Source organism: Pongo pygmaeus, chromosome 19 (assembly GCF_028885625.2).
Source record: "Pongo pygmaeus isolate AG05252 chromosome 19, NHGRI_mPonPyg2-v2.0_pri, whole genome shotgun sequence".
NCBI classification, from domain to species: Eukaryota; Metazoa; Chordata; class Mammalia; order Primates; family Hominidae; genus Pongo; species Pongo pygmaeus.
In genome coordinates, this window is record NC_072392.2 from 22,719,810 (window position 1) to 22,744,881 (window position 25,072).

Here is a 25,072-nt window from a genome sequence, read left to right on the forward strand (position 1 = left end):
AAAATGCTGTCCACCTTTGCTGCCTGTCTCTTTACAGAATATTTATCTTAACTATTTTGTTTCCAGGAAAGGCCTGGGGAAATGGTAATAATTTTCTAAGTACCATATGACCCAGCAGTTGAATTTGAGCCAGAAAAATGACAACTAATGTTCACACAAAAACTGTCCACAAATGTGTACCAGAATGTTCCTCCTAAGAGTCACAAAACTGGAAACACCCCGTTTCTTCCCATGGCTGAATAATTAAAGAAATTGTGGAACACTGTACCATGGAGTATGAGACAGCAGCAAAAAAGGAAAGAACTACTGATCCCAAGCTGTACCCTGGATTCGTCCCCAGAGAATTAGGATGTGCAAGAAAAGCCAATCTCAAAGGGTTCTCTGTTACATGATTCAGTTGACATGACATTCTGGAATTGTCAGGTGTATGGAAATGCAGGAGTCCAGGGCGACTAGGGTTACGGAGTGGGTGGTGAGGGAGGAGGCAATGGAGATGCTGGGTACTTTCTGCATGAATGTCTGAATCCTGGCCAGGGCGTCACACCACAGTGCTGAGGAGGTCACCATCGGGGCACCGGGGTAAAGGGTACCTAAAGGCTTCTTACAACTGCATGTGAATCTACAATGATCTCAACATAAGCAGTTTCACATAGAGAGGTGAGAAGTTGGCCAGGTGCGGCGGCTCACACCTGTAATCCCAGCACTTTGGGAGGCTGAGGCAGGTGGATCACCTGAGGTCGGGAGTTCAAGACCAGCCTGACCAACAGAGAAATTCTGTCTCTACTAAAAATACAAAATTAGCCGGGTGAGGTGGTGCATGCCTATAATCCCAGCTACTCAGGAGGCTGAGGCAGGAGAACCGCTTGAACCTGGGAGACGGAGGTTGCAGTGCGCCGAGATTTGCCACTGCACTCCAGCCTGGGCAACAAGAGCAAGACTCCATCTCAAAAAAAAAAAAAAAAGGCGAGAGGTCTGGGAAAGGTAATTTCCTGACAGTGCAGAAGCAGGAGGTAGGAGGGCTGCATCAGAAGCGTGTCTGGCACAGGTGTCAGCTGCCACTGACAAAACCTGCAGAACAGATGATTCAACAAAGCACACGCCAAATTTTGAAGCTGAAACACCAGCAAAAAATTCACTCTTTTCACAAGCAGGTATGGAAAGCCCTTGTTTATGCTCTGGAAATTCTGCCATCTTACCTAGGGCAAGATGAGGGGGCCTCTGGGCAAAGCTGCACCTGTTTCGTTGCTAGCTTTGTGATCTGCTCTCCAAAGGACTCGAAAAGGAGCCTTTGCTTGCAATACAAAGTGGGGAAGGGCGCACTCTACCTCTCCTCCACCTTCCCAGGAGTCAGCACCACGTTATGTCTCTCCTACCAACACAGGCTTCCTACACATTGTAGTTTGTGAAGTGTGGTTTCTCCCTCATGGCCTGCTGTTTTGGCAAAGCTTTCATTTTATTGGAATTTATGATTAAATTTAATTTAGCTGCAAAGACTTTCTTTAAAAAGGTTTTGGTTGGCCGGGCGCGCTGACTCACACCTGTAATCCCAGCACTTTGGGAGGCCAAGGCAGGCGGATCACCTAAGGTCAGGAGTTTGGGACTACCCTGGCCAATGTGGCGAAACCCAGTCTCTACTAAAAATACAACAGTTAGCCGGATATGGTAGTGGCCACCTGTAATCCCAGCTACTCGGGAGGTTGGGGCCGGAGAATCACGTGAACCCGGGAGGTGGAGGTTGTATTGAGCCGAGATCGCGCCACTGCACTCCAGCCTGCACTCTAGAAAGAGCGAGACTCCGTCTCAAAAAAAAAAAAAAAAATCACAAAATCAGCTGGGCATGGTGGCACACACCTATAGTCCCAACTACTCAGGAGGCCGAGACAGGAGACCAAGGCTGAGCCCTGGACACTGAGGCTGAGCCCAGGAGATCGAGGTTGCAGTAAGCTATGATGGCACCACTGCACTCCAGCCTGCATGAGAGAGCAAGACCCTATCTCAAAAAATAAAATAAACATGCAACTTTGGTCCTGCTGACTATGCAGCCAGACAGAAACCAAAGGCTCGTACCTCTTCTAAGGGATACTTCCACTCAACAAGGACTCTTCTGCATTACCTTTAATTGATGCAAATAAAACAAAGGCTATAAAACAGACAAATTTTAGGAAGGTTTTCTGCTGTCTTTACAATTGTATGCTACAGCTACTTAAATACATTTTTTTAAAAAATCACTCACAGGTGTGGTGGCTCATGCCTGTGAGCACTTTGGGAGGACAAGGTGGGTGAATCACCTGATATATCACGAGTTCGAGACTAGCCTGGCCAACATGGTAAAACCCCCACTCTACTAAAAATACAAAAATTAGCCAGGCGTGGTGGTGCACACCTGTAGTCACAGCTACTCAGGAGAATCACTTGAACCTGAAAGGCAGAGGCTGCAGTGAGCAGAAATTGCACCACCGCATTCCAGCCTGGTTGACAGAGCACAACTCTGTCTCAAAAAAAAAAAAAAATCACTTTGTAAATATTATTACTTATCCCAAATGAAGCAGTACATGCACAATTTCAAAACCGGCCCTAAGAGTACAGAACATCACAACTAAGTTTTAATCATGTGCAGAGAAGGCCGTGGACCATGGGGAGAGGCCCGGGCGCATCTCAGCTCACACTCCGGGGTAGGTGATTAGTACAAGGGCTAAGGGAGCAGCCAGTTTGGCTCTGGGTTCATTTACATGCGGAGGTTGGAGCAGCAGATGCTGACACTGACATCTGGCGCTGTGCGAAGCTGGGGGACAGAAATATTGAGTCATCTGGCCAAAACAAAGGACAAACTACCACCAGAGACTGCAGCCAATCCAGGCTCATGCTGCATCTTTGCCCAGGCTCTGTCCTGGGCATGTGAAAGAGCCCTGCTTTGGTCCTGATGGAGCACAGCCTTCGGGCCAGGAGACACGCCCCCACCATGGGGGTGCAGGCCTCTCACCGTCGCAGGCAGTCCGTGAGCGTGGTGGTTCCCGACACGTGGCTTTCCCCGTTTACCACGTTGCCCTCGCTCCCTGGGCTCAGGGGCCAGAATGGGGTGGAAGAGCCGGGGAGATCCAAGCTGATGTCCCAGAAGGGGTCGATGGTGGTAGAGACTCCACTGGAAGCAGAGGGAAAACAATGGCTGTGAGGACTGACACCCACCCAGCTCCAGAGGCAGCCCGGGGTGGAGGCCGTTCCCACATCCCTTCCCCGCTGTGCCCTTTGTCACACTGACACTCAGGTGGGATGGGGCAGGAGCGAGAGCAGCAGTGCTCACACCCAACGTGTCCTGGCTCCCAAGGTGGCCCTGGGGAGGGGCCTGTGTGAACTGGGAAGGTGAGGGGCACTCCTCAAGCAAGGACTTCCCAGTCTGGAGACCATCACAGTCACTGAGGGACGTGGGAGGAGGATAAACTCATGGGCCCTGTCAGAGGCTCTGAATCCACAGGTCTATCTCAGCTGCATCTAGAACTTGGGGCCTGTGACCCTAGGCGACACTGGAGACCCCTGCACATTTCACAGAGCATGCCCAGGCCAGGCCCAGCGGCCCGCACTGGACATTCAATGCTGCATCTCACAAGGCCAGTTCCTTGCTAGAAATTTATTTAACAATATAAAAAACAAAAACTTGCAGACTGGGAAATTCACTCTAGGTATTTATACAGGATTTAAATCTTGAGACAATCTCCTACTAATGGAATTCAGTAGTTAAGGGACAGCGAGGAGGTCCAACTTGCTCAGAGCAAACTCGGTTTCTAATGCTCAGAGACAAGGCCCCGAACGGTCTACGCTCCTTACAGAAAACGGCCCCCGTGACACAGGCAGCACTGGCCTTTCCCGATATTTGCTGGTCTTATGCAGTTTAGAAGTGACAATCCATTTCGGGTTCTGAAATACTTTCGGTAGATCATGTCCAGGGTTTTTAAACTTCAACTGGAGTAAAGAACAGAGCCAGGCACAGTGGCCCATGCCTGTAGTCCCAGCTACTTGGGAGGCTAAGGAGGGAGGATCACTTGAGCCCATGGGTTCAAGGCCAGCCTGGGCAACATACACAAGACCCCATGCCTGAAAAAACAAAAACAAAAACCAGTAGCATGCACTGAGGTTGGGTGAGAGGGTCCCCTAACCTAACAAAGCAGTGGATTCTCCCTACACTCAACACTTGAGGCGCTAAGCAGAGACCACACCCGAGAAGAATTAGGGCCACTACATCAGAAAATGGAACCAGAAACCGTAAAATAATGAAAACTAACACACTTTGAAGCACGTATAAAAACAATCCACCATGCATGATCCACGCCTTCTTGAAGAGGGCTCTTTCACTTGGTCCCTGGTCAAGGACTGTAAGATGAGAAATGGTGGGGGAAGCTTCCAAGAACACACTGCTGGCTGTGGACAACAGCCAAGACCTCAACACGAAGGGCTCGCATCCCGAGGGGACACCTGCCCTACGACCTCCCCAAGAGGAAGCACCCCCACCCCACAACCTTCGCGCTCAAGGCGTCTATTAATCATTTCTCTCGTAGCCTCCTTAAAGACCTCTCAGAGCACACACAGCTCTGGAGACTGGGAGCTCTGGAGACTGGGAGGATGTCAGTACGGCCCCAGAGGGTTTGACATTGCCAAGCACGCAGCCTCTCACTTACTGGCAGACTTGGCAGGTGACGTCTGACTGCAGCCCGCCCGTGAAGATCTGGTCTATGATGCAGTTGCAGTGGTTGGGGTTGTTGGCCTTCTTCCCATTGTCATCACCTGGAGACAGACCACGGCTCTGGGATTAGCGTCTCCCCAAATATGGGGAGTCTCTAAGGGAAGAGCAGTTCACCCTGCAGAGGCCTGGGGGAGCCAGGGCCAACGCTTTAAAAGCCCATGTGAGGACACTCCTCATTTTAGCAGAGGGTCTCCTCGTTATTTTAATATGATGAGAAATCACAGCAGTTGGATTTTCAATGCTCCTTTTTCTCATTCCCTAACAAGAGCCCCACAGCTTCAGTCTTGCCAAGAAAACCCACCTAATGCCCAGTGACTGAGCAGAATAATCGATTCTCATTATCATATAAAGAATGAATCAATATTGTTCCGGTGATACAGCTGAACATATGGTGGGCCAGGAACACCTGGGGAAGCCCCAGCAACCTCCCTCCCTGAGTAGGTATCATGGTGCCCCAAGTTCAGAAAGTGACACCGCAGGACACAGGCTGTCCTCATCAGCTGGAGCCCCCAGGGGACAGCTTGTCTTCCAGTCAGTTGCATCTGGAAGCGCCACTCCCACCCTCTCTATTCAATACACGCTTCATTCATATCCATGTGTGCAGATCTGTGAAGAAGAAACTTAAGGAGCGGAACTTAATTCATATGTGGAATACATATTCTACATAACTTCACTAGACAGTGGGGACAGGGCACAAGGCCTGTACATCACAGTTCAAAAACGCTGAATCATGACAGAGGAATAGAGAAGGGCCACTGAGTCTTCTGAGAGCGGAAGGTTTAAGATTAGAGAGAAAAATGCTTCCCAGAGGGATCTCAAATTCATGGGACAAAATTCAGGGGACAAGAATATCCATACAGGAAGATGCGAAGAATGATGAACAGAATGGCCAGGCGCGGTGGCTCACGCCTGTAATCCCAGCACTTTGGGAGGCCAGGGCGGGTGGATCACGAGGTTAGGAGATCGAGACCATCCTGGCTAACACGGTGAAACCCCGTCTCTACTAACAATACAAAAAATTAGCTGGGCGTGGTGGCGGGCGCCTGTAGTCCCAGCTACTCAGGAGGCTGAGGCAGAAGAATCACTTGAACCCAGGAGGCGGAGGTTGCAGTGAGCTGAGATCGCACCACTGCACTCCAGCCTGGCGACAAAGCGAGACTCTGACTCAAAAACAAAACAAAACAAAACAAAGATGAACAGAAAGATGCCATGAAGGCCACAAGGACAAACAACTGCACGTAACCAATGGCACGTGGCCAGGCCACCTCGCTGAACAGCTCTGGCAACCAGGTTTCTAAACAGAAGAACCTTATATTTCTTTTCAGACATTTCCAAGGGAATTCTGTCAGAAGCACGTCAGAGGTTTTGTCACATTTTTGTCATGTGAACATTTTAACAGCAATGCATTTTTGAGCAAGTGATTTTTAGAACATCTTTCTGCTGCTTACAGAAGGCTCTTTGTTATTCTCACTAGGTGCTTGGGATAACAGCGTAGTCGACTTCCACAGTGGCTCTTTCCTGTCTTATAAATCATACTAGGACATGAAATTCTACCTAGTAAGCTACTAAGTAACTTTCATTTGATTTCTAGGTAAGAATGAAAAGGATCACGCAGTTTTTCAGAGGAAAAAAAGTAAGTACCAAAAGAAAACAGAACCCAAAGTCACATTTGACCAAAACCAGCCATTTTAGCTCAACCGTGGGTTGTTTCTGGGCTGTGATCTCAGAACCCATAGGTTGTGCGTAAGCGCCTAGGGCCTGGGTGCACAGCCTTCAGATGGATGAGAAGCGATGGGAAGGCCAGCCTACCAAGCTGTTCAACTTGGTGAACCGTCAAAATAGGACTCTGTTCTCTAAAAGACTCCAAGTTAAAATTAACTGGTAGGATATCGGCTACAACTAGCTGTGCCAGCCCAGAGGCCACGGGAAACTCACTAGCAGCCAGGTGCCCTGTGACCTGAGCGCATGCGTTCTCAGAGCGTGGCATCTGAACCAGCGGCATCAGCATGGGCTGGGAACTGATCAAGAGTGAAGAAGCCCCTGCCCCCCACAGACCTGCTGAATCAGAAATGCCAGCACGGGCTTTAGGAAGACCTGCAAGTGACCAGCCCACACTCATCTGAGAATCACCCCTCAGTCTCTCTGCCTGTATGGATAGACTTCAGCTGCAGGTCCCTCACACTGGGATCTCCACCATGAGGGGTGGGGAGGAGCCGATCTTGGCTCAAGTCGTTCATTCCCAGCCTCCCGCCTCCAGCGCTAAGAGCTGCCCCCGCCAACTACCAACACCACACATCTCTGAAAAATCATGAGGGTACCACCCTGGGGCCAGGCTGTGGGACTATGTTGGGGGAGATGGCCCAGGTCCAATGAGACCCCAAGAGAAGCTTTGCTCGTCCTGTGTCCCAGCTCTCTTGGCTATTTCAGAGCAACCATCAGTCCTTTTGGAGAGTCCCCAATGGGAAGGAGACAGCTGGGTGATTAAGTTGTGTTGGGGGGATGTCCAGAAGCCTCAGGCCTGATAACCCACAGGGTCCCAGAAATGCCAGGGCAGGTAGGGGCTTCAAAGCACAGGCCCAAGAGGGCTCCAAGAGCTTGCTGTTCACTGTGATCGGTCACTGAGGACCTGCCATACTGCTGCAACTACTTCCTTGCCTCTTAAAAATAAACTAGGAGGAGCCTCTCTGAGGTCATTAGTTGTGGTGACCTCAGAAACAAATGACAACAAGGGCTACAAAACAATGGAATGTGTCGCCTGTGCCCCTTTTTGCACGAGTGCATACATTCGCTTTGCTTCCTTCCCCTTCAAGGAAAACATCCTGCCCTGGTGGAGGGTGCAGAGCCCAGGGCCCACCTTTGCAGTGTCGGTGGAGCACATCCAGGGCCGCGATGAGGAACTCGTGGGCGTCCTGCTGCTCGTAGCCTGCCAGGTGCCTCGCGTGGGTCCACACCAGGTGCAGCAACTTATACGGGATGTGAGGGGACCGGTGTCCAGAGTAAAACTGCCAGAGAGCGGGGAAGGAAACCTTGTCAGGAATAAATATAGACTCTGAACACAGAGTCCACACAATCAAAACCTTTATAAGATGCCTACCATTGGCTGTGGCTCATTTGACACAAATGGTTCAATTTTACTTTTCTACTTTTTGCAAAGTCTATTTTTATCTGGGCTCACTGGACTTTGAGTCTTCATATGAATTTTTACCTTTCCACCGTCTAGTTTTCCACATATAAGCCTAAAAGATGAATTATGACTTGCTACTGTGAGATCACATGCAAATAAAAGTGACTCGATTTGCCCAATACTAGTTTCCTCAAAGCACTAGCCAAACCACTCAGGCCCATGGACACCAGCACCTCTGCAAAGGGAAGCACATCAATGTGATTACGCAGAATTCACCAGCATCAGCCACAGGACTCTCTGCCTCTGAGGCTAATGGCAATTAGCTGAGGGCTTGCCAGCCAGTCCTCTCCAACAGCTCAACTCCAGACCCAGACCCAGCAGCACACCTTCCATCCCCCGGCTTCCTCACCAGGTCAGAACCCACAGAGGGGTCTTGTCTGTGCAAATACAGAATTCACGGCAGTTTTATTTCTCATCAAAAAAACCCAAAACCACAGACCACCCAAATGTGTCTGAACTGGGGAACAGACAACGAAACCATAACCCATCTACATAATGGAACCCAACTCAGACATCGAAAGCACACATCATGGATGCACGCAAGACACGGGTGAATCCACCCAGTATTATGTTAAGCAGGGACAGCCAGATTCAGAAAGGCTACTTCCTGCATGCATCCATCCGTATGATGCGCTGGTAAAGGACACTCAAGGGACCGAAGACAGATCGGCAGCTACCAGGGTCTGGGGACTGGGGGGTGACTTCGGAGGGGCACGAGGGAGTTCAGAGAGGTGACAGTTCATCATCTTGAGTAGCAGCAGTTACACAACTATGCATTCGTCAAAATTCATCTATCCATACGCTAGAAGGTGGATGTGACTGTAATTTACACCTTAACCAACCTGAGTCTAAAAACAATCTAACACAAGTGAGCTTATCACTAAAGTCAGTGATAAAACCACCCACCAACTTCCCAGCTGCACCCTCCTTTCTCCTATTTGGGCCGTGCCCCCAGCAGTTATGGCACATTGCGGGTACTTTGAGGAAATGGGTTAGGCTCGACCAGAGGCTAGCAATCTGTTTTTGAAAGGCCCAGACAGTAAATAATTTCAGTTTTGCAGGTTGGATAGCCTCTGTCCAACTGCTCAACTCTGTGCCTGTCCCACAAAAGCGACCAATGACCAGACAGACATGAGTGAGCTGGCGTGGCTGCGTCTCTCGCAAAGGTTACGAACTGGAACAGGCCAGGGCTGTTGGCTGGCTCCTGTGCAAGGCACCTGAAGAACAGGCACCAGCCTGGTTATTAGTTGAGGTGACTGAGCTGCTTCAGCTCTGAGAAGCATGTCTAGGTCACGGAGCCGGTGGGGGCTGAGGTGGCAGCCGTGATACGCCTTGCCCTGAACGCTGCCATGCTCTGATGCCGGGGACGGACGTGGACAGGAACACCACACGTGCAGCGCATAGCTCATGAGGACAGAGGCTCTGACGGGGCATGCTTAGAGAGGCCTGGCAGTGGAGGAGACTCGCACACCAGGAGGACGCAGGAGGGTGACACATGCGTGCCTTTCTGAGGCAGGAAGGTAGACCACGGAGGAAGAGGAAGGGGGAGAATCATCCGTCTTTAGAGACAAATGTCACCCACCAGGGAAGTCTCTGCCACAAGCCTCTCAAAGGGCTTCTCCTTGTTCTGAGTCAGCAGTGCGTCCCGAAAAATCACGCCAGGTCTTCCCTTTTTGGAAAACTGTGTTTTCCATAATAGACATGTATATTAAACATTAAGTTACTACAAAAAGTTCTAAATGTATCTTCCTTTATCATGGTCCACTTTAAATTTTTTTTTTGAAGGTGAAAACAAAGTAACAGAAATGCTCCCCTGCAGAAGTCAATGGTGCTCACCTCCTGAAACAGTGAGGACATCTCACAGACCAGACAGGAGCTGGGGCTCTGCATCTCACAGCGGTGCCTGTCAGACAGGAAGAAGTCCCGCAGAAGTGGCGTGTGGGTCAGGGCCTGCACGATGCAGTTCATGAAGCACGTGTTCCCAAGGTTGATCAGCCCGCGCAGACCTGGACACAAATCACCAGAGAGCAGGAGTCACCTGTGTGCTGAACCACAGGTGTCGCTGGATCCCAGCAGCTTCCTCTACCTCTACATACTCATTTTCTTTTATTCATTCATTCAAGAAGCCAGAAACGATGAGATATCGCATTTTGCTAGTTTTTATGCCACTTTTACATGAACGGTATTGAAAAATGTCCACCACCATCGACCCCTCCCACTTCAGCCACTGTATGCTTTGACAGAATTACACAAATATAGTTTCCACAACAACAGGCCAGGTCAGAGTGGAGCCTAACGAACAAACAAAATAGGTTTTTAAAAATGTTCTAGGGCCAGGTGCAGGGGCTCATACTTGTAATCCCAGCACTCTGGGAAGCCAAAGCATGAGGATCACTGGAGCCCAGGAGTTCGAGACCTGCCTGGGCAACATGGTGAGATGTCTCTAAGGCAAAACACAAAAATTAACCAAGCATGGTGGTGTGCACCTGCAATCCCAGCTACTTGGGAGGCTGAGGTAGAAGGATCGCTTGGGCCTGGGAGACAGAGGTTGCAGTGAACTGTGCTCCAGCCTGGGCAACAGAGCAAGACTCTGTCTCAAAAAAGAAAAAAAAAAAAGTTCTAAAGGGTATTCCCTCAATTTGCAGAAAATTCAGCAAACACTTACACTCACACACATCATTTCTCTCCCTGAAGATTACTGTGCCCAGCCTCACCCTGGCCAAAATAAACTTACGTCCCTTTACCCACACAGACGCTGACGGCTGTGAGGGCAGGGCTGTTGCTACGCATCACTCTGCGCCCCAAGCCCACTGCAGGTCCCTGCAGAGAACAGGTGCTCAAGAGCTGGTCACTGAGCACATTGATGAGTGACAGTTATGCAGGGCTTCAACAGAATCACGTGGACTTAAGAAACCCACAATTCTGTATTTACTTTTAAACCCCGGAAAGAAACCTAGCTGAGAGTGACGACGCGCTCCACCCACCTATGGTGCAGTTCGAGGTGATCTTTCTCCTTTTCGGGTTGTGCTTCAGCAGTTCAAGCTCCCGTTTGGTTGGTTCCCAAGTTGAAAACTTCTCTCCAACGCCTAAGCAGATGAAGGATAGTTCCAAGTGCTATTAGCTAGATTTTCACATCAAGTGTGTTTACACATAAAAGCTGTGGCGCTGTGCTGTCATGTCAGGGTGCATTTCAGTGAGCAACATCCACAGCACCAGGGCTTTCTCAAACTCTCCTGTGCTGAGAGGGGCTACACAGAACACTTAAAGGAGCTTCTCACAGAGGGTATGAGCATGTGAGCTAAGTTTCCTGCAAGAAAAGCAGCACCTCCAGTCAAAACTACCCCAACACCAATGCCAAAACAGTTGGTTTTCAAATGTCTTCCATCCTTCAGCGCAGAGATGGCAGCATCAGCACCAGTGGGAACTTACATGAAGGATTCTCCCGCAAACAAGTGAAATTGAAGGAGAGAGCATGCACTTTTCAGCAAACTGAAATAGCATAAACACAGCCTCGAGTTACCAAACTAAAATAGATCCAACAGTTAAAAACGTGTGTGCCACAAAATATTCAAAGAGAGTGGTGGTAAATGCTAATTGGCATCGTATTCCATTCAACGCACACCCTATGCACTCAGAAGTACTTGTTCCATGCCAACCAACATTTCTGAATACTTCAAAATACTTTAAAAGACACAGCATGTTGGATAGACAGATGATTCTAGAAGAATTCCATTTTAATCCTGGACATACATTACTTAGGCCCGTGCTTTAAGTGCTCTGCACAAAATAATACACCCACACTTAGTCACAATGTTATTAAATTTCTGAGAGGGAAAAGAACAGGGAACACAAGTCAGAGATCGCTCTCCAGAAAAGACTTGTTAAACACAAATAATTCTGCTCACTGAAAGAGCCCCTGTTGCTATTCTTCCCTTCTCAAAACACTGGGGTGTTTTCAATGGAGAGTAATCAAGGCAAGAATGTAAAACAGGTGTCAGGTTCATATGTTTCCTTTGCAAACAGTGATGGCTTTGCTACCAGAGAGCTCAGATGCTCACCTGTCAACTGGGGTAAACCACACCTGTCACTATGTCACTATCACTGTCAACCACTATGAGCATCTGTCAGAATCAAAAACCAAAAAAAAAAAAAAAAAAAAGGAAAAAAACTCAGGGAAGCCAAGAAGAAATAAATAATAAAGAAAATGACTGCATGTTTGCTCCTCTCACTCTGTGTGGCCAATAACCAGAGTGTGTGGCCGCAGGGTGGTGACGGCAAGTGTGAAACCCACACTGGTGTGAGAGCCGTGAGGGCAGCTCACAAGACGGCAAGCATCTGACTGTGCAGTGGGGCTGCTGGGAGACTCTCCTAGTTTCCGTCTAGTGGGTCTAGTTTCCATCTGGTGGGTGCATGCTGTTGACATGGATTTAACATCACCCAAACAGTCCAGAGTTTTAAAAGAGATTCTACCACAACTTGATCAGAAAATAGTCTGCTCTCCTGGGAGGAAGCAGGTATGTTTACATATAACATCACTGCAAAGAGATCGCTTGCTAGAATTCGGCAGAGCTGAGGGCAAACCACTCAGGGATGTCCAGATATGGAGTCATCTGTCCCCGAGAGGTGTGACCTCGCCACACTCGTTCAGCCCCATATCTGCAGGTGCGCCCTGGGAGAGCTTAAGTAATGCTGGGGGTTGTTCCCTTGACCCAGCTGCAGGCCCATGGGGGACCTGCAAGGGAAGCACCCTGGAAGTGGTCCCAAGCACACGGGCAGCTATGCATGCCTCGACACTAGCCACCTCCCCTGCCATGCAGAGCTTCAGCTGACTCCACTGTGGGCCTTAGGGGAAGGTGGGGGAGTCCTCTTCCTACCAGCCCGCCACTTCCCACCTAGGTACTTCTCTTTCTCCTACTGGGTCTGCCCTTGATGGACATGAGGGAACTGCAGGATCAAGCAAGTAAACTGAGGTGGAACCAAACCTTGCATTTTCCAAGCCTTTCGCTGCTCCTCCTTGGCGATTATTTCCATGTCTTTGTCATAGATGTAGTCCTGGCACAGAAAACAGTAGATGCCTCCGTACATCAGATCAATGGCTGAGGAGAGAAAGGAGGGAGGAGAAAGCAAGTTGAATTAAAAACCACAACGGAAGGCTGCAGGGCAGAGTTAAACACAGTGAGGTTCTGTAGATACTGACTATTCACAGCACCTTCCTATGCACAAGCAGGGAAGCCAGTCCAGCGGGGTCTCCTATCCTGAGCAGGTGAGGGGCGTGCACTGTGTTTGGCAGCTCATGCCCAGGGCTGAGGTGTCTAAAAAACAGAGGCGACCTATACATACTTTTCAAAGCAGCCAATGTTCCAGGATCAGGACCTCTGCCACCTTCTCTGAATGCGTGGTATTTAAAACTGGTACAACTGCATTGGATATTTTCAGTCCTGGCCACCTGACATGGAGTGACTATGCTTCCCTCCATTTAGAATTCCTGACACCATCACCATAAAGAATGTGACAGCAACTTGCTGTGACTTTTGTGGTTGGCGGCATTTGCTACTCTTACCTTAAGTACAGGGGGAAAACAGTTTCTCATCAGATGACCCTGATTGACATCTTGACCCAGAGCTACCTGAAGGTGGGTCTTCTACCACAATTTCTCAACTGCATCTTCTATAAAATGGGACTAATAGGCCGGGAGCTGTGACTCATGCCTGTTACCCCAGCACTTTGGGAAGCCGATGTGGGCAGATCATTTGAGGCCAGGAGTTCAAGACCAGCCTGGTCAACATGGTGAAACCCCATCTCTACTAAAGTACAAAAAATTAGCCAGGCATGGTGGCACACGCCTGTAACCCCAGCTATTCGGGGAGCTGAGGCATGAGAATAGCTGAAACCTGGGAAGGGGAGGTTGCAGTGTGCCAAGATCTTGCCACTGCACTCCAGCCTGGGCAACAGAGTGAGACTCTGTCTCAAAAAATAAAAATAAAAATAAAAAAATTATAGTAATACTAGTATATTCTTTTTACAAATAAGAAGAGATACATATGTATGTATAAATTTCGATTTTCTAAAACAATCACAAGAAGCTGTTGACAGTCGTTTCCTTTGGGGAGAAGTATACATTTTCGTGTCGTTTGACCTTTCTAATCATGTGCATGTCCAGTTTTTAATTGTCAACATAAACCTTTATTTTATGTAAATAAGATCCACTTTTGCTTTCTTTGTTAAAAGTAATAATTTGTAAAAAGTCAAAAAATAAAATAAAATAAAATAGGACTAATAGCTTGGGCTCTTAATTATTTTATCATAAAAGTAAGTAAGATAAAGTCCTCTGAGTGCCTGAAAAAAGGTACTCTCTCCATTCAACAATTTATAAACAACCGGGGTTGACCGGGCGTGGTGGCTCACGCCTGTAATCCCAGCACTTTGGGAAGCTGAGGTGGGCAGATCACGAGGTCAGGAGATTGAGACCATCCTGGCTAACATGGTGAAGCCCCGTCTCTACTAAAAGTACAAAAAATTAGCTGGGCGTGGTGGCAGGCACCTATAGTCCCAGCTACTCAGGAGGCTGAGGCAGGAGAATGGCGTGAACCTGAGAGGCGGAGCTTGCAATGAGCTGAGATCTCACCACTGCACTCCAGCCTGGGCAACAGAGCGAGACTCTGTCTCAAAAAAAAAAAAAAAAAACCACCAGGATTACCTACCCAAAGGAAGGTAAATGGCTCTACCATAAAGACACATGCATGCGTGTGTTCATCGCGGCACTATTCACAATAGTAAAGACATGAGATCAACCTAAATGCTCACCAATGGTGGACTGGATAAAGAAAACGTACATATATACCACGGGATACCATGTACACATAAAATGAAATGAGATCATGTTGTTTGCAGGAACATGGATGGAGCTGGAGGTCATTATCCTTAAAAAACTAACATAGGAACAGAAAAACCAAATACCACATGTTCTCACTTATAACTGGGAGCTAAACGATTAGAACACATGGACACAAGAGGAGAACAACAGACACTGGGACTTACTTGAGAGTGGAGAGTGGAGAAGGGAGAGGATCAGGAAAAACAAAAAAAACTGTCAGGTACTACAGTACATACCCAGGTGAGGGAATAAACTGTACACCAAACCCCTGAATCATAGGTTTATATAACAAACCTGCACATGTACCGTTGAAACTAAAATAAAAGTTAAAATATTTTTTTAAAAACTGGGAGAGAAACCCGGCGTGGTGGCTCACACCTGTAATCCCAGCACTTTGGGAAGCTGAGGTGAGTGGATCACTTGAGCTCAGGAGTTCTAGGACCAGCCTAGGCAACATGGTGAACCCCCATCTCTACAAAAATTAGCTGGGTGTGGTGGTGCGTGTCTACGGTCCCAGCTACTCAGGAGGCTTAGGTGGAAGGATGGCTTGAGCCCAGAAGGCAGAGGCTGCAGTGAGCCAAGATTGCACCACTGCACTCCAGCCTGGGTGAGAGTGCCAAACTCTGTCTCAAAAAAAAAAAAAAAAAAAAAAATTGGGAGAGTGGGGCTTAAATCCACGCGATGTCAGACACCTGGGAGGCAGCGAAGCACAGAGGAAAGAGCATGGATTGAGAGTAACTGGCACCAGCCCTCACTATACCATCTGCCAGCTATGCACCTTTCATCAATTACTACACGCCTCTGAGCCTCAGTTTCCCCTGCGGTAAGATGCTGATAGCAACGGTACTAGTGCTTCCCAGAGCTGTGTGATGATTAGGTTAGTATATAACTTAAGTGCATCCCCGGATAAACAGGGAAGTCTTGGAACATCACAGTTTTATTCTATTTCATGTCTTAAGCTACTATGACTTATATTGTGCTAGATCTTTGAAGTCTTCCAAAGCAGATCTGTTGAAACTCAAAATAGCAGTTTAAGATTCCCAGGGCTACCTTCTGCCCTACTCAAAAAATTCACAAAATGCCAACAACGATGTTAAAATCCTGGTGGGAGCTGTCGCAGAGCTCAGCCATCAACCCTTTGCCACTTCCTGTTCATCAGCAGTACAGCCCCAGCACATGGACGTTACAGAGAAATCCTGACAAGTTTACAATAAGGGTGATGAGAATTTACAGTAAGGCCGAGACAGCACGTGAAAAACAGCCCACACGTGTAGCTGACAACAAAAACTCTAGCCTGGGAAGACGGATCACCATTCCAGTGCCTATGTAAATCCTTCTAGATTTAGGCCTTCTTTAAGACGCCTTCGCACTGCAACGCTCCCACTGCATAAAACCAACTGACATCCACAAGGCGTCAAGACCATTTGAGGGGATAGGGTATCTAACAAATGCTGCTGGGACAACTGAATATTCACCTACAAATCCTTACCTCATACTGTATACAAAAATTAACTCGAATGGATCACAGACCTAAATATGAGAACCAAAAGTATAAAACTCGTAGAAGAAAACATAAGGGCAAGTCTTCATGACCTCGGATTTGGCAAGGGATTCTTCGATCTGACACCAAAACCATCAGCAACAAAAGAAAAAATAAAACTAGGCTGGGCGGCAGCCGCTCACACCTGGAATCCCAGCACTTTGGGAGGCAGAGATGGGAGGATCACTTGAGCCCAGAGTTCAAGATAAGCCTTGGAAACATGGTGAAACCCCATCTCTACACAAAATACAAAAAATCAGCCAAGCGTGGTGGCGCATACCTGTGGTCCCAGCCACTCAGGAGGCTGAGGTTGGGAGGATCACTTCAGCTTAGGAGGTTGAGGCTTCAGTGAGCTGTGATTGTGCCACTGCACTCCAGCCTGGGTGACAGAGGGAGATAGTGTCTCGAAAAGAAAAAAGAAACTGGACTTCATCAGAATTAAAAACATCTGATCCTGTGCTTCAAAGGACACTATCAAGAAACTAAGAAGAACCTACAAAATGGGAGAAAACATTTGCAAATCATACATCTGCTCAGAGTCCAGTATCCAGAATATACACACACACCCTAACACACGCACACACTGTATACTGTGCATGTGTACATATAAAGAACAACAACAAAAACCAAACAATCCAATTTAAAAAAAGCCATGGACATGAACTGATATTTCTCCAAACATATACAAATGGCCCAACAAGCACATGAAGAAATGTTCAACATCACTGGTCATTAAAAAAATGAAAATCAAAGCCACAATGAGACACCATTTCACACTCACTATTATGGATATTAAAAAATAAAAGTGTTGGCAAGGATGTGAACAAACTGGAAAGCTTGTCCATCACTGGTGAGAATTAAAATGGTGCAGCCATAAAAAAAAGATCGTGTTTCACATAAGCAGAGTGACCTAATGACCCTGCCAGCTCACTTCTAGGTATACATCCAAGAGAAATGAAAACATGTCCCCCCTGGAATTACACACGATGTCCACAATGGCACTATTCCTAAGCGCTAAGACAGTGGGAACAACCCAAACGTCCATCAGCAGATGAACAGATGAAGAATGTGTTCTACATACACAATGGAACATGACTGAGCTATACAAAGGAATGAAATACTAATCCATGATGCAACTCAGATGAATCACAAATGCATGCTTGCGGAAAGAAGCCAGACACGAAGGGCCACGTGTTATATGATTCCACACATATGAAATATCCAGGAAAGGAGAACCCAGAGACAGAAAGTAGATTCAAGTCACTAAGGGACAGGAGAGAGAGCAACAGGCAGTGATGTGTTAACGGCGCATTCCTCTGCGGTGCAAAAAAGTTTCGAACTAGAGAGATGGAGGACACACAACATTGTAAATGTGCTAAATGTCACCGAGTTGTAGACTTAAAAATGGTTAATAGGGCCAGGCGCAGTGGCTCATGCCTGTAATCCCAGCACTTTGGGAGGCCGAGGCAGGCGATCACCTGAGGTCAGGAGTTCAAGACCAGCCTGGCCAACATGGTGAAACCCCATCTCTACAAAAATACAAAAATTAGCTGGGCATGTTGGTGTGCGTCTGTAAGCCCAGCTACTCGGGTGGCTGAGGCAGGAGAATTGTTTGAACCTGAGAGGCGGAGGTTACAGTGAGCTGAGACCGCGCCATTGCACAGCATGATATTGAGGCGACAGCTTCCAGATGTCCATAAGAAAACAGCTGGATCATAAACACATCGTAGAAGGTACAGGTATGTTTTGCCTTAAATCGTCTCACTTCTTTTTTACTTTATTTTTTTGAGTCTTGCTCTATCACCCAGGTTGGAGTACAATGGCTTGATGACAGCTCACCACAGCCTTGACCTCCTAGGCTCAAGAGATCCTCCCACCTCCTGAGTGAGTAGCTGGGACCACAGGCACACACCACCACGCCCTGCTAATTTTTAAATTTTTTGTAGAGACAGGATTTCACCATGTTGTCCAGACTAGTCTTGAGCTCCTGAGCTCAGGTAATCTGCCAACCTCAGCCTCCCAAAGTGCTGGGATTACAGGTGCAAGCCACACCGCTCCTCCCTCATGTCACTTCTTTAAAAAAAAAAATTAGTAGGGAAAAAAAAATCAGACACACTGTGTCCAGGCATGGTGGCTCACTCCTGTAATCCCAGCACTTTGGGAGGCCACAGCCGAAGGATCGCTTGAGCCCAGGAGCTCAAGACTAGCCTAGGCAACATAGTGAGACCCTGTCTCCACAATTTTTTTTTTTTTTTTTTTTTTTTTTTGAGACAGATTCTCGCTCTGTTGCCCAGGCTGGAGTGCAGTGGTGCGATCTTGGCTCACTGCAACCTCCGCCTCCTGGGTTCAAGCGATTCTCCTGCCTCAGCCTCCCAAGTAGCTGGGACTACAGGCGCACGCCACAGCACCCAGCTAATTTTTTTGTTATTTTTAGTAGAGACGGGGTTTCACCATGTTGGCCGGGATGGTCTCGATCTCCTGACCTCATGATCTGCCCACCTTGGTCTCCCAAAGTGCTGGGATTATAGGCATGAGCCACCACGCCCAGCCTACAAAAAATTTTTCAACACAGGAAGTCACTCGGCCTCCCAAAGTGCTGGGATTCCAGATGTGGTGGTGTGTGCCTGTGGTCCCAACGAGAGGCTGAGGCAGAAGATCTCTTGAGCCCAGGAGGTCAAGGCCGCAGGGAGCCATGACTGTGCCACTGCACTCCAGCCTGGACTCCAGACAAAGCGAGACCCTGTCTCCAAAAAAAAAAAATCAGACACACTTTCTGTGTCGTCAGCCTCAGTTAAAGCCGTGGGTCTTATCCTTTACTACGAGTACTCCTTGTAGAGAGCTGTAAGGGACGTGGGTGCAGTGACTTTTTGGACTCGCACGTTGTTTCCAATAGGTCTTTCTAGGCTAATGTTTTTAAGAGAGCATCAAATTACAGAACTTCAGGGCGGGAAGGCCTAAAAATATCTTTACCTGGAATTGCTAGGCTCACGTGAACTATTCCCTAAAACAGGTCTCTGGCTTGGATCCCTTGAAAATGCTATTCTGAAGGATATCCTGCCAACTCCATAAGCATTCCAAGGAAAACACTACTGTGCAGAAGAAACAATTAATGCACAAAGTCAGAAAACAAAGTCAAGGCCAGGCACAATGGTTCATGCCTGTAATCCCTGCACTTTGGGAGGCAGAGGCAGGAGGATCACGTGAGGTCAGGAGTTTTGAGACCAACCTGGCCAACATAGGGAAACCCCATCTCTACTAAAAATACAAAAATTAGCCAGGCGTGGTAGCAGGCACCTGTAATCTGTTACATGGAAGGCTGAGGCAGGAGAACTGCTTGAACCCAGGAGGCAGAGGTTGCAGTGAGCCAAGATCACACCACCGCACTCCACCCTGGGTGACAGCGCGAGACTCCATCTCAAAAAAAAAGAAAAAGCCAAGAGCAAAACTGAGTTTTATGTAACTTCTAGAATGTAGAATGAGTTTGATTTTGTAAGGCTGTGAAAGGTAAATCAATCTTGAGGCCACACACAGTGCTAAGGGAGCCTTTTCAAGAACTGTGTGACTGGAAACAATGAAACCCATTGCTGAAGGCCATAAAATCACCTATGCACACCCAACCCCACGCCAACCTCAGCGACCTCATATTGCATGGAGCTCTTTCTTTATAAATGTTTGCCTAAGGTGATTCCTAACTATGTGTTTCAAAAGGTCTGATGTTTCATTAGCAGGGACAGTGTAACTTTTCACAGGAAGTCAGCTTGACATAAGACAGCAGGCCATTCACTCAGAACTGTCGGATGCTAAGGCAAACTGAGGGCGCGATTCAGCTGAGTTTGGCTTGTCCCTTCCACTTCCCTTGCCAAGTGTCACCAGTGAGGGGCACGCATTACTTGAAACAAGGGCAAAGTGGACTTTTGGAAGAGTGGAACTGCAAATCAAAAAATCAAAGAGTAGCAATTTGGGGGCCACAACTATCCCCCCATCCCAGAAGGTCGCCTCACCCAGGTTATGCCGCTTCGACTTCGCATGCTCGTGAATATGCTTCTTTGTGAAACAGCCGAAGAAGACACAGTAGAGGCAGGAATGCAGCCTGTTGAGGTGGACGCCACAGACATGGCAGATACAGGACTTGGCCTGAAATTCAGAGAAGAGGAGGAGTGAGCGCTGTGTGATAGGACAGGGGTGCTCAGAGGAAAACAGTCAAGCAAAGCATCCCCCCAAGACCGCTACTGGAGGAAAGGACAAGGAATTCCATCTCCAAGGCTTACCACTCTAGAGGATCAGTTTAATCCTTTCAATTCCCCCAAACAGGACTTCATTCGGTTGAAAACTAGCTCCCCATAGGAAAACTCAGCCCACAACTTCAACTGCCAAACCCTGTAAGCTACGGGGATGTTCCCCCACCTCCTCCTCCTGATCCTGATGGGTACCCCAAGCCCAGCTCCCATCCCCACTGCAGGCCAGCAACTCACACCTAGTCACCCTTAACCTGGACATCATTTCAGGTTTGCGAATCCAGGTTCCAGGACCACAGCAAATTTAGAAGCAATAAGAAAAAGGGAGGGAGACATGAATCAAAGCAATGTGCAGAAGAAAGAAAAAGGAGCAGGGCATTACCAAGAAACAGACCTCACAAACCTGAAATGTTAATCACGGCAATGATGAGCACAGTGCTAAACAACCCTTACACCCCCAACCACCCAGGAGTGCCACTGACTCACAATACTGATGGGACATGTGAACAGGGACAGCCGCCACTGGCAATATTTGCACAATTTGAGCACAGAAATGAATAAGAGAATTATTTATACTGAGTTTTAAAAGAATCCCTAAGTCCAGATTGATAAACATATACACCTACTATGTACCCATCAGATTTTTAAAAAAAGAAATTAATACTATACAAACACAAAGTCTTCTTCGCAGGAGAATTCCATCTAATAAATATCGTACAAAGAAAAAAATACAAGATCTTCATTTTATGCTTATCATAGTAATAACTGATTCAGACAAGAATCATCAGTAGATGCTAGAACCATTGGGTAAAAAAATATTGTGTCATTCACAACTGTCAAAATAGTAGAAAAGGTCCATATATTCATCAACAGATGAGTGGATGAACAAACTGTAGCATATACACAATGGAATATTAATTACTCCACCACAGAAAGGAGTAAAGTACTGACACATGCTACAATGCAGACTAGCCTTGAAAATATCACGCTAAGTGAAGGAAGCCAGAAACAAAGGATCACGTATTCTATCTATTTATATGAAATACTCAGGATAGATAAATCCACCAACACAATTCAGATAGGACGTTGCCAGGGGCTGGGGACAGGGAGAACAAGGAACAGATGAAAACATTTTCAAATCTGATAGAGATAAGGCAGTGACTGCACAGCCGTGTAAACCATGAAATGTTGCTGAATGATTCCTCTAAAACGGTTAACTGTATTACGTGAATTTCACCTGGATTAAAAAAATATATTGTTACATATACAATTGTCCCTCGGTATCTAGGAATTGATTCCAGGATCCCCTCAGGTACCAAACTCCACGGATACTCAAGTCCCTGATACAAAATGTACTTGCAAATAACCTATGCACATCCTCCCATAAACTTTCAATCATCTCTAGATTACTTACAATACCTAATACAAAGTAGATGCTATGCAAACAGTGGTTATAGTGTATTGTTTCAGGAATAATGACATGAGAAAAAGTCTGTACATGTTCAGTACTGATGCACCTATCCCTTTTTTCCCCCAAATATCTTTGATTTGTGGTTGGTTGAACCCACAGAGGTGGAACTCAGGCTGCTTGTGTATGTATGTATGCATGCACACATGTGTACTTGTGTATTGAGGCAATAGATATCTACAGTTTCAGAGTATCACTCCAGAGACTACTTCAGTCAATTAAACGGGAAAAGATTACCTCTACAACAGAGAACTCTGGCCACCGCCACCCTAACCAAACTTATCCCCACCACAGAGCAGGCAAGTGCAGAGAACAACACGGCGGCGCCTGTGGCATGCTCAGACCAACACGACCCATCTGGAACCTGCTCCTGAGAAGTAGGGAGGTATATCCAAATTGAAGGACTTCTGCAAAATGACTGACCTGAGCTCTTCAAAAACATTAATGTAATGAAAGAAAAATAGGCTAGGAATTTCTAGATGAACCAAATCTAAAGACACATGAAATCAAATGCAATCCATGATCTTGGATTGAATCCTATATGCCAATTTTTAAAGGCATAAAGGATATTATTGGAACAATTCAGGCATTTAAAGTTGGACAATATATGTTAGATAGTACTATTTGAAAAAGTAAACTCTGAGTGTGATAACTGTTTTGTGCTTATGTAGGAGACTGTCCCAGTTCTTAGGAGGTAAACTATCATGATGTCTACAATCAGCCCTCAGATGATTCAGAAAAAGGTACAGACATAAAACCAGTTAGCAAGAAGCTAACAATTGATGAATCCATATAAATGTATACATATTCATTTTAGCATTCTTGCTATTTGTTGTAGGTTTCTTATTTTCCAAATAAATGGATAGAAGACAAATATTAAATTGAACATATGTACCCTACAGCCTAACCATTCAATTCATAGGTTTATATGCAACCAAAGACATGTACAAGGACTTTTGTAGCATTATTACTTGCAACACCCCAGCGCTGAAAATAAAAATGTTCACGACTAGTAAAAGAATAAACTATACTACAGTTAATTCAGTAAAGTACACAGCAATGAAAAGGAGCTTATGATATACTCAGCAGCGTGGATGAATCTCAGAAACGTAACACTGGACAAAACAACTAAACACAACAAGCTCCTGCTGTGCTACACACTCCATTATAGTCTATCTCTACTACACAACCTAGGACTGTGCTACACACTCCATTATAATCTATCTCTACTACACAACCTAGGACTGTGCTACACACTCCATTATAGTCTATCTCTACTACACAACCTAGGATGCTCCCCTGCACGGGTTTACCAATCACCAGGGAAGACACATTTTACAGGCCTTATGGAGCCAACACAGCTAAGAGACAGCTTCTCCAACATTATTCAAGCAGCCAACCAACAAGACAACTGGCGCTAAATACAGAAAACAGCTGTCTCTGACATACTGATAAAACCTCAATCTTATGTCTGGTATAGTCACGCACCACATAGCAATGTTTCAGTGAATGACAGGCTGCATGTACAATGGCGGTCCCAGAAGATTATAGTATCATATTTTTATTGTAACCTTCTCTGTGTTTAGCTATAGATACACAAATGCTTACAATCATGTTTCAACTGCCTACAGTGTTCAGTACAGTACATGCTGTACAGGTTTGCTGCCTAGGAGCAACAGGCTCCATCTCACACAGCCTGGGTGTGCAGTAGGCTGTACCACCTAGCTTTGTATTAAGTCACTCCATGATGTTCCCACAAAGACAAAATCGCCTAACAATGCATTTCTCAGAATGTATCCTGTTGTTAAACAATGCCAACACTGTATTATTATTTTTCCCCAATCTACACTGTGGAGCAGCACGTCTATTGATAATACTGTATCAGATTTAAATGTAACAAAGGCAGACACAGGAGTAAGGTAGCACATGTCTTCCAGTGTCTGGAGGAGGCCAGGAATAGCCTCTGGAGTGGCTACCCTGCAAACACTTTATTTTGGACGTCCAGTCTCAGAATTTGAGATGAAATTTCTGTTGTTCTAAGTTACTCGGTTTGTGGTGGTTTGTTTGCAGGCCCAGGTCACTCACATGGGATTCACGTTCATTTTTATTCTATCTCCTTTCACAGCACTGTAAAGTAGAAAACACAGCCAGGCGTGTTGGCTCACGCCAGGAATGCAGTACTTTGGGAGGCCGAGGTGAGAGGACAGCTTGAGGCCAGGAGTTCAAGACCAGCCTGGGCCAAATGGGGAAACCTCATCTCTACAAAAAATGCAAAAATTAGCTGGGCATGGTGGCGCACACCTGTAGTCCCAGTTACTCAGGATGGTTTGAGCCCAGGAGGTCAAGGCTGCAGTGAGCCAAGATCGCACCACTGCCCTCTAGCCTGAGCAACAGAACCAGACCCTGTCTCAAAAAAAAAAAAAATGTTGAAAATGCATTCCCCAGGCACCCCTGCAGCTCATGTTCCAAACGTATCTTGAGACACATTTGCAGACGATGGGGTTGGTGAGTAAGCTAAGAAGAGAGGCCCAGTGGGGGCATCCACAGGCTGACATGGACCCCGGAAGGGTGGCACTGTTTAAGCAGCCCAGCACACCACTTCCTGGTGTGGTGGCTCCTGCAGAGGCAGGATTCCCCAGGCTGGCGGGTTTTCCTAGAAATTCAACCTAGAATCTACTACTCCATAGCCCTTGCAATGATTTCTGAATTAAATCCCTTTCTCCTATAAATTAATTCAAGTAGATTCAGTAGACTGCAAGTAAATCCTGAAACATAACTAGGATTTGTATGTGACAGGAATTAGAAGAGGGATCAATTATTTAATTGTTGTTCATCTTATGCAGTGCAGAAACACCCTGCCAAATTCATTAATTCAGTCCCGATATTAAGAATATTCCTCTGAATATCCTGTTCTCTTATCTCCTTACTCACACTACCTCCCACCCCAAGAAGGACGCAAAGGAGCAAGAGGGGCAGAGCCCTTGTAGTCAACCAGACTTACCCTATGGGATGACTCAACAGTACATTGAATTTTGAGTC

The 25,072-nt window shown here is 46.8% G+C and overlaps 1 protein-coding gene across 1 annotated transcript in view; it reads right to left on the minus strand.

The window, feature by feature from the left end:
- Positions 1-25,072, minus strand: part of USP22 (ubiquitin specific peptidase 22) — a 43,471-nt gene that overhangs the window by 8,582 nt on the left and 9,817 nt on the right. Inside the window, exons 2-8 of the mRNA XM_054458501.2 lie at positions 20,332-20,464; positions 12,899-13,012; positions 10,901-11,002; positions 9,753-9,922; positions 7,587-7,734; positions 4,668-4,773; positions 2,981-3,139 (exon numbers count right to left, since the gene is read on the minus strand). Of these exons, the coding sequence (XP_054314476.1) occupies positions 2,981-3,139; positions 4,668-4,773; positions 7,587-7,734; positions 9,753-9,922; positions 10,901-11,002; positions 12,899-13,012; positions 20,332-20,464 (932 nt within the window). The remainder of the gene's footprint in view (positions 1-2,980; positions 3,140-4,667; positions 4,774-7,586; positions 7,735-9,752; positions 9,923-10,900; positions 11,003-12,898; positions 13,013-20,331; positions 20,465-25,072) is intronic.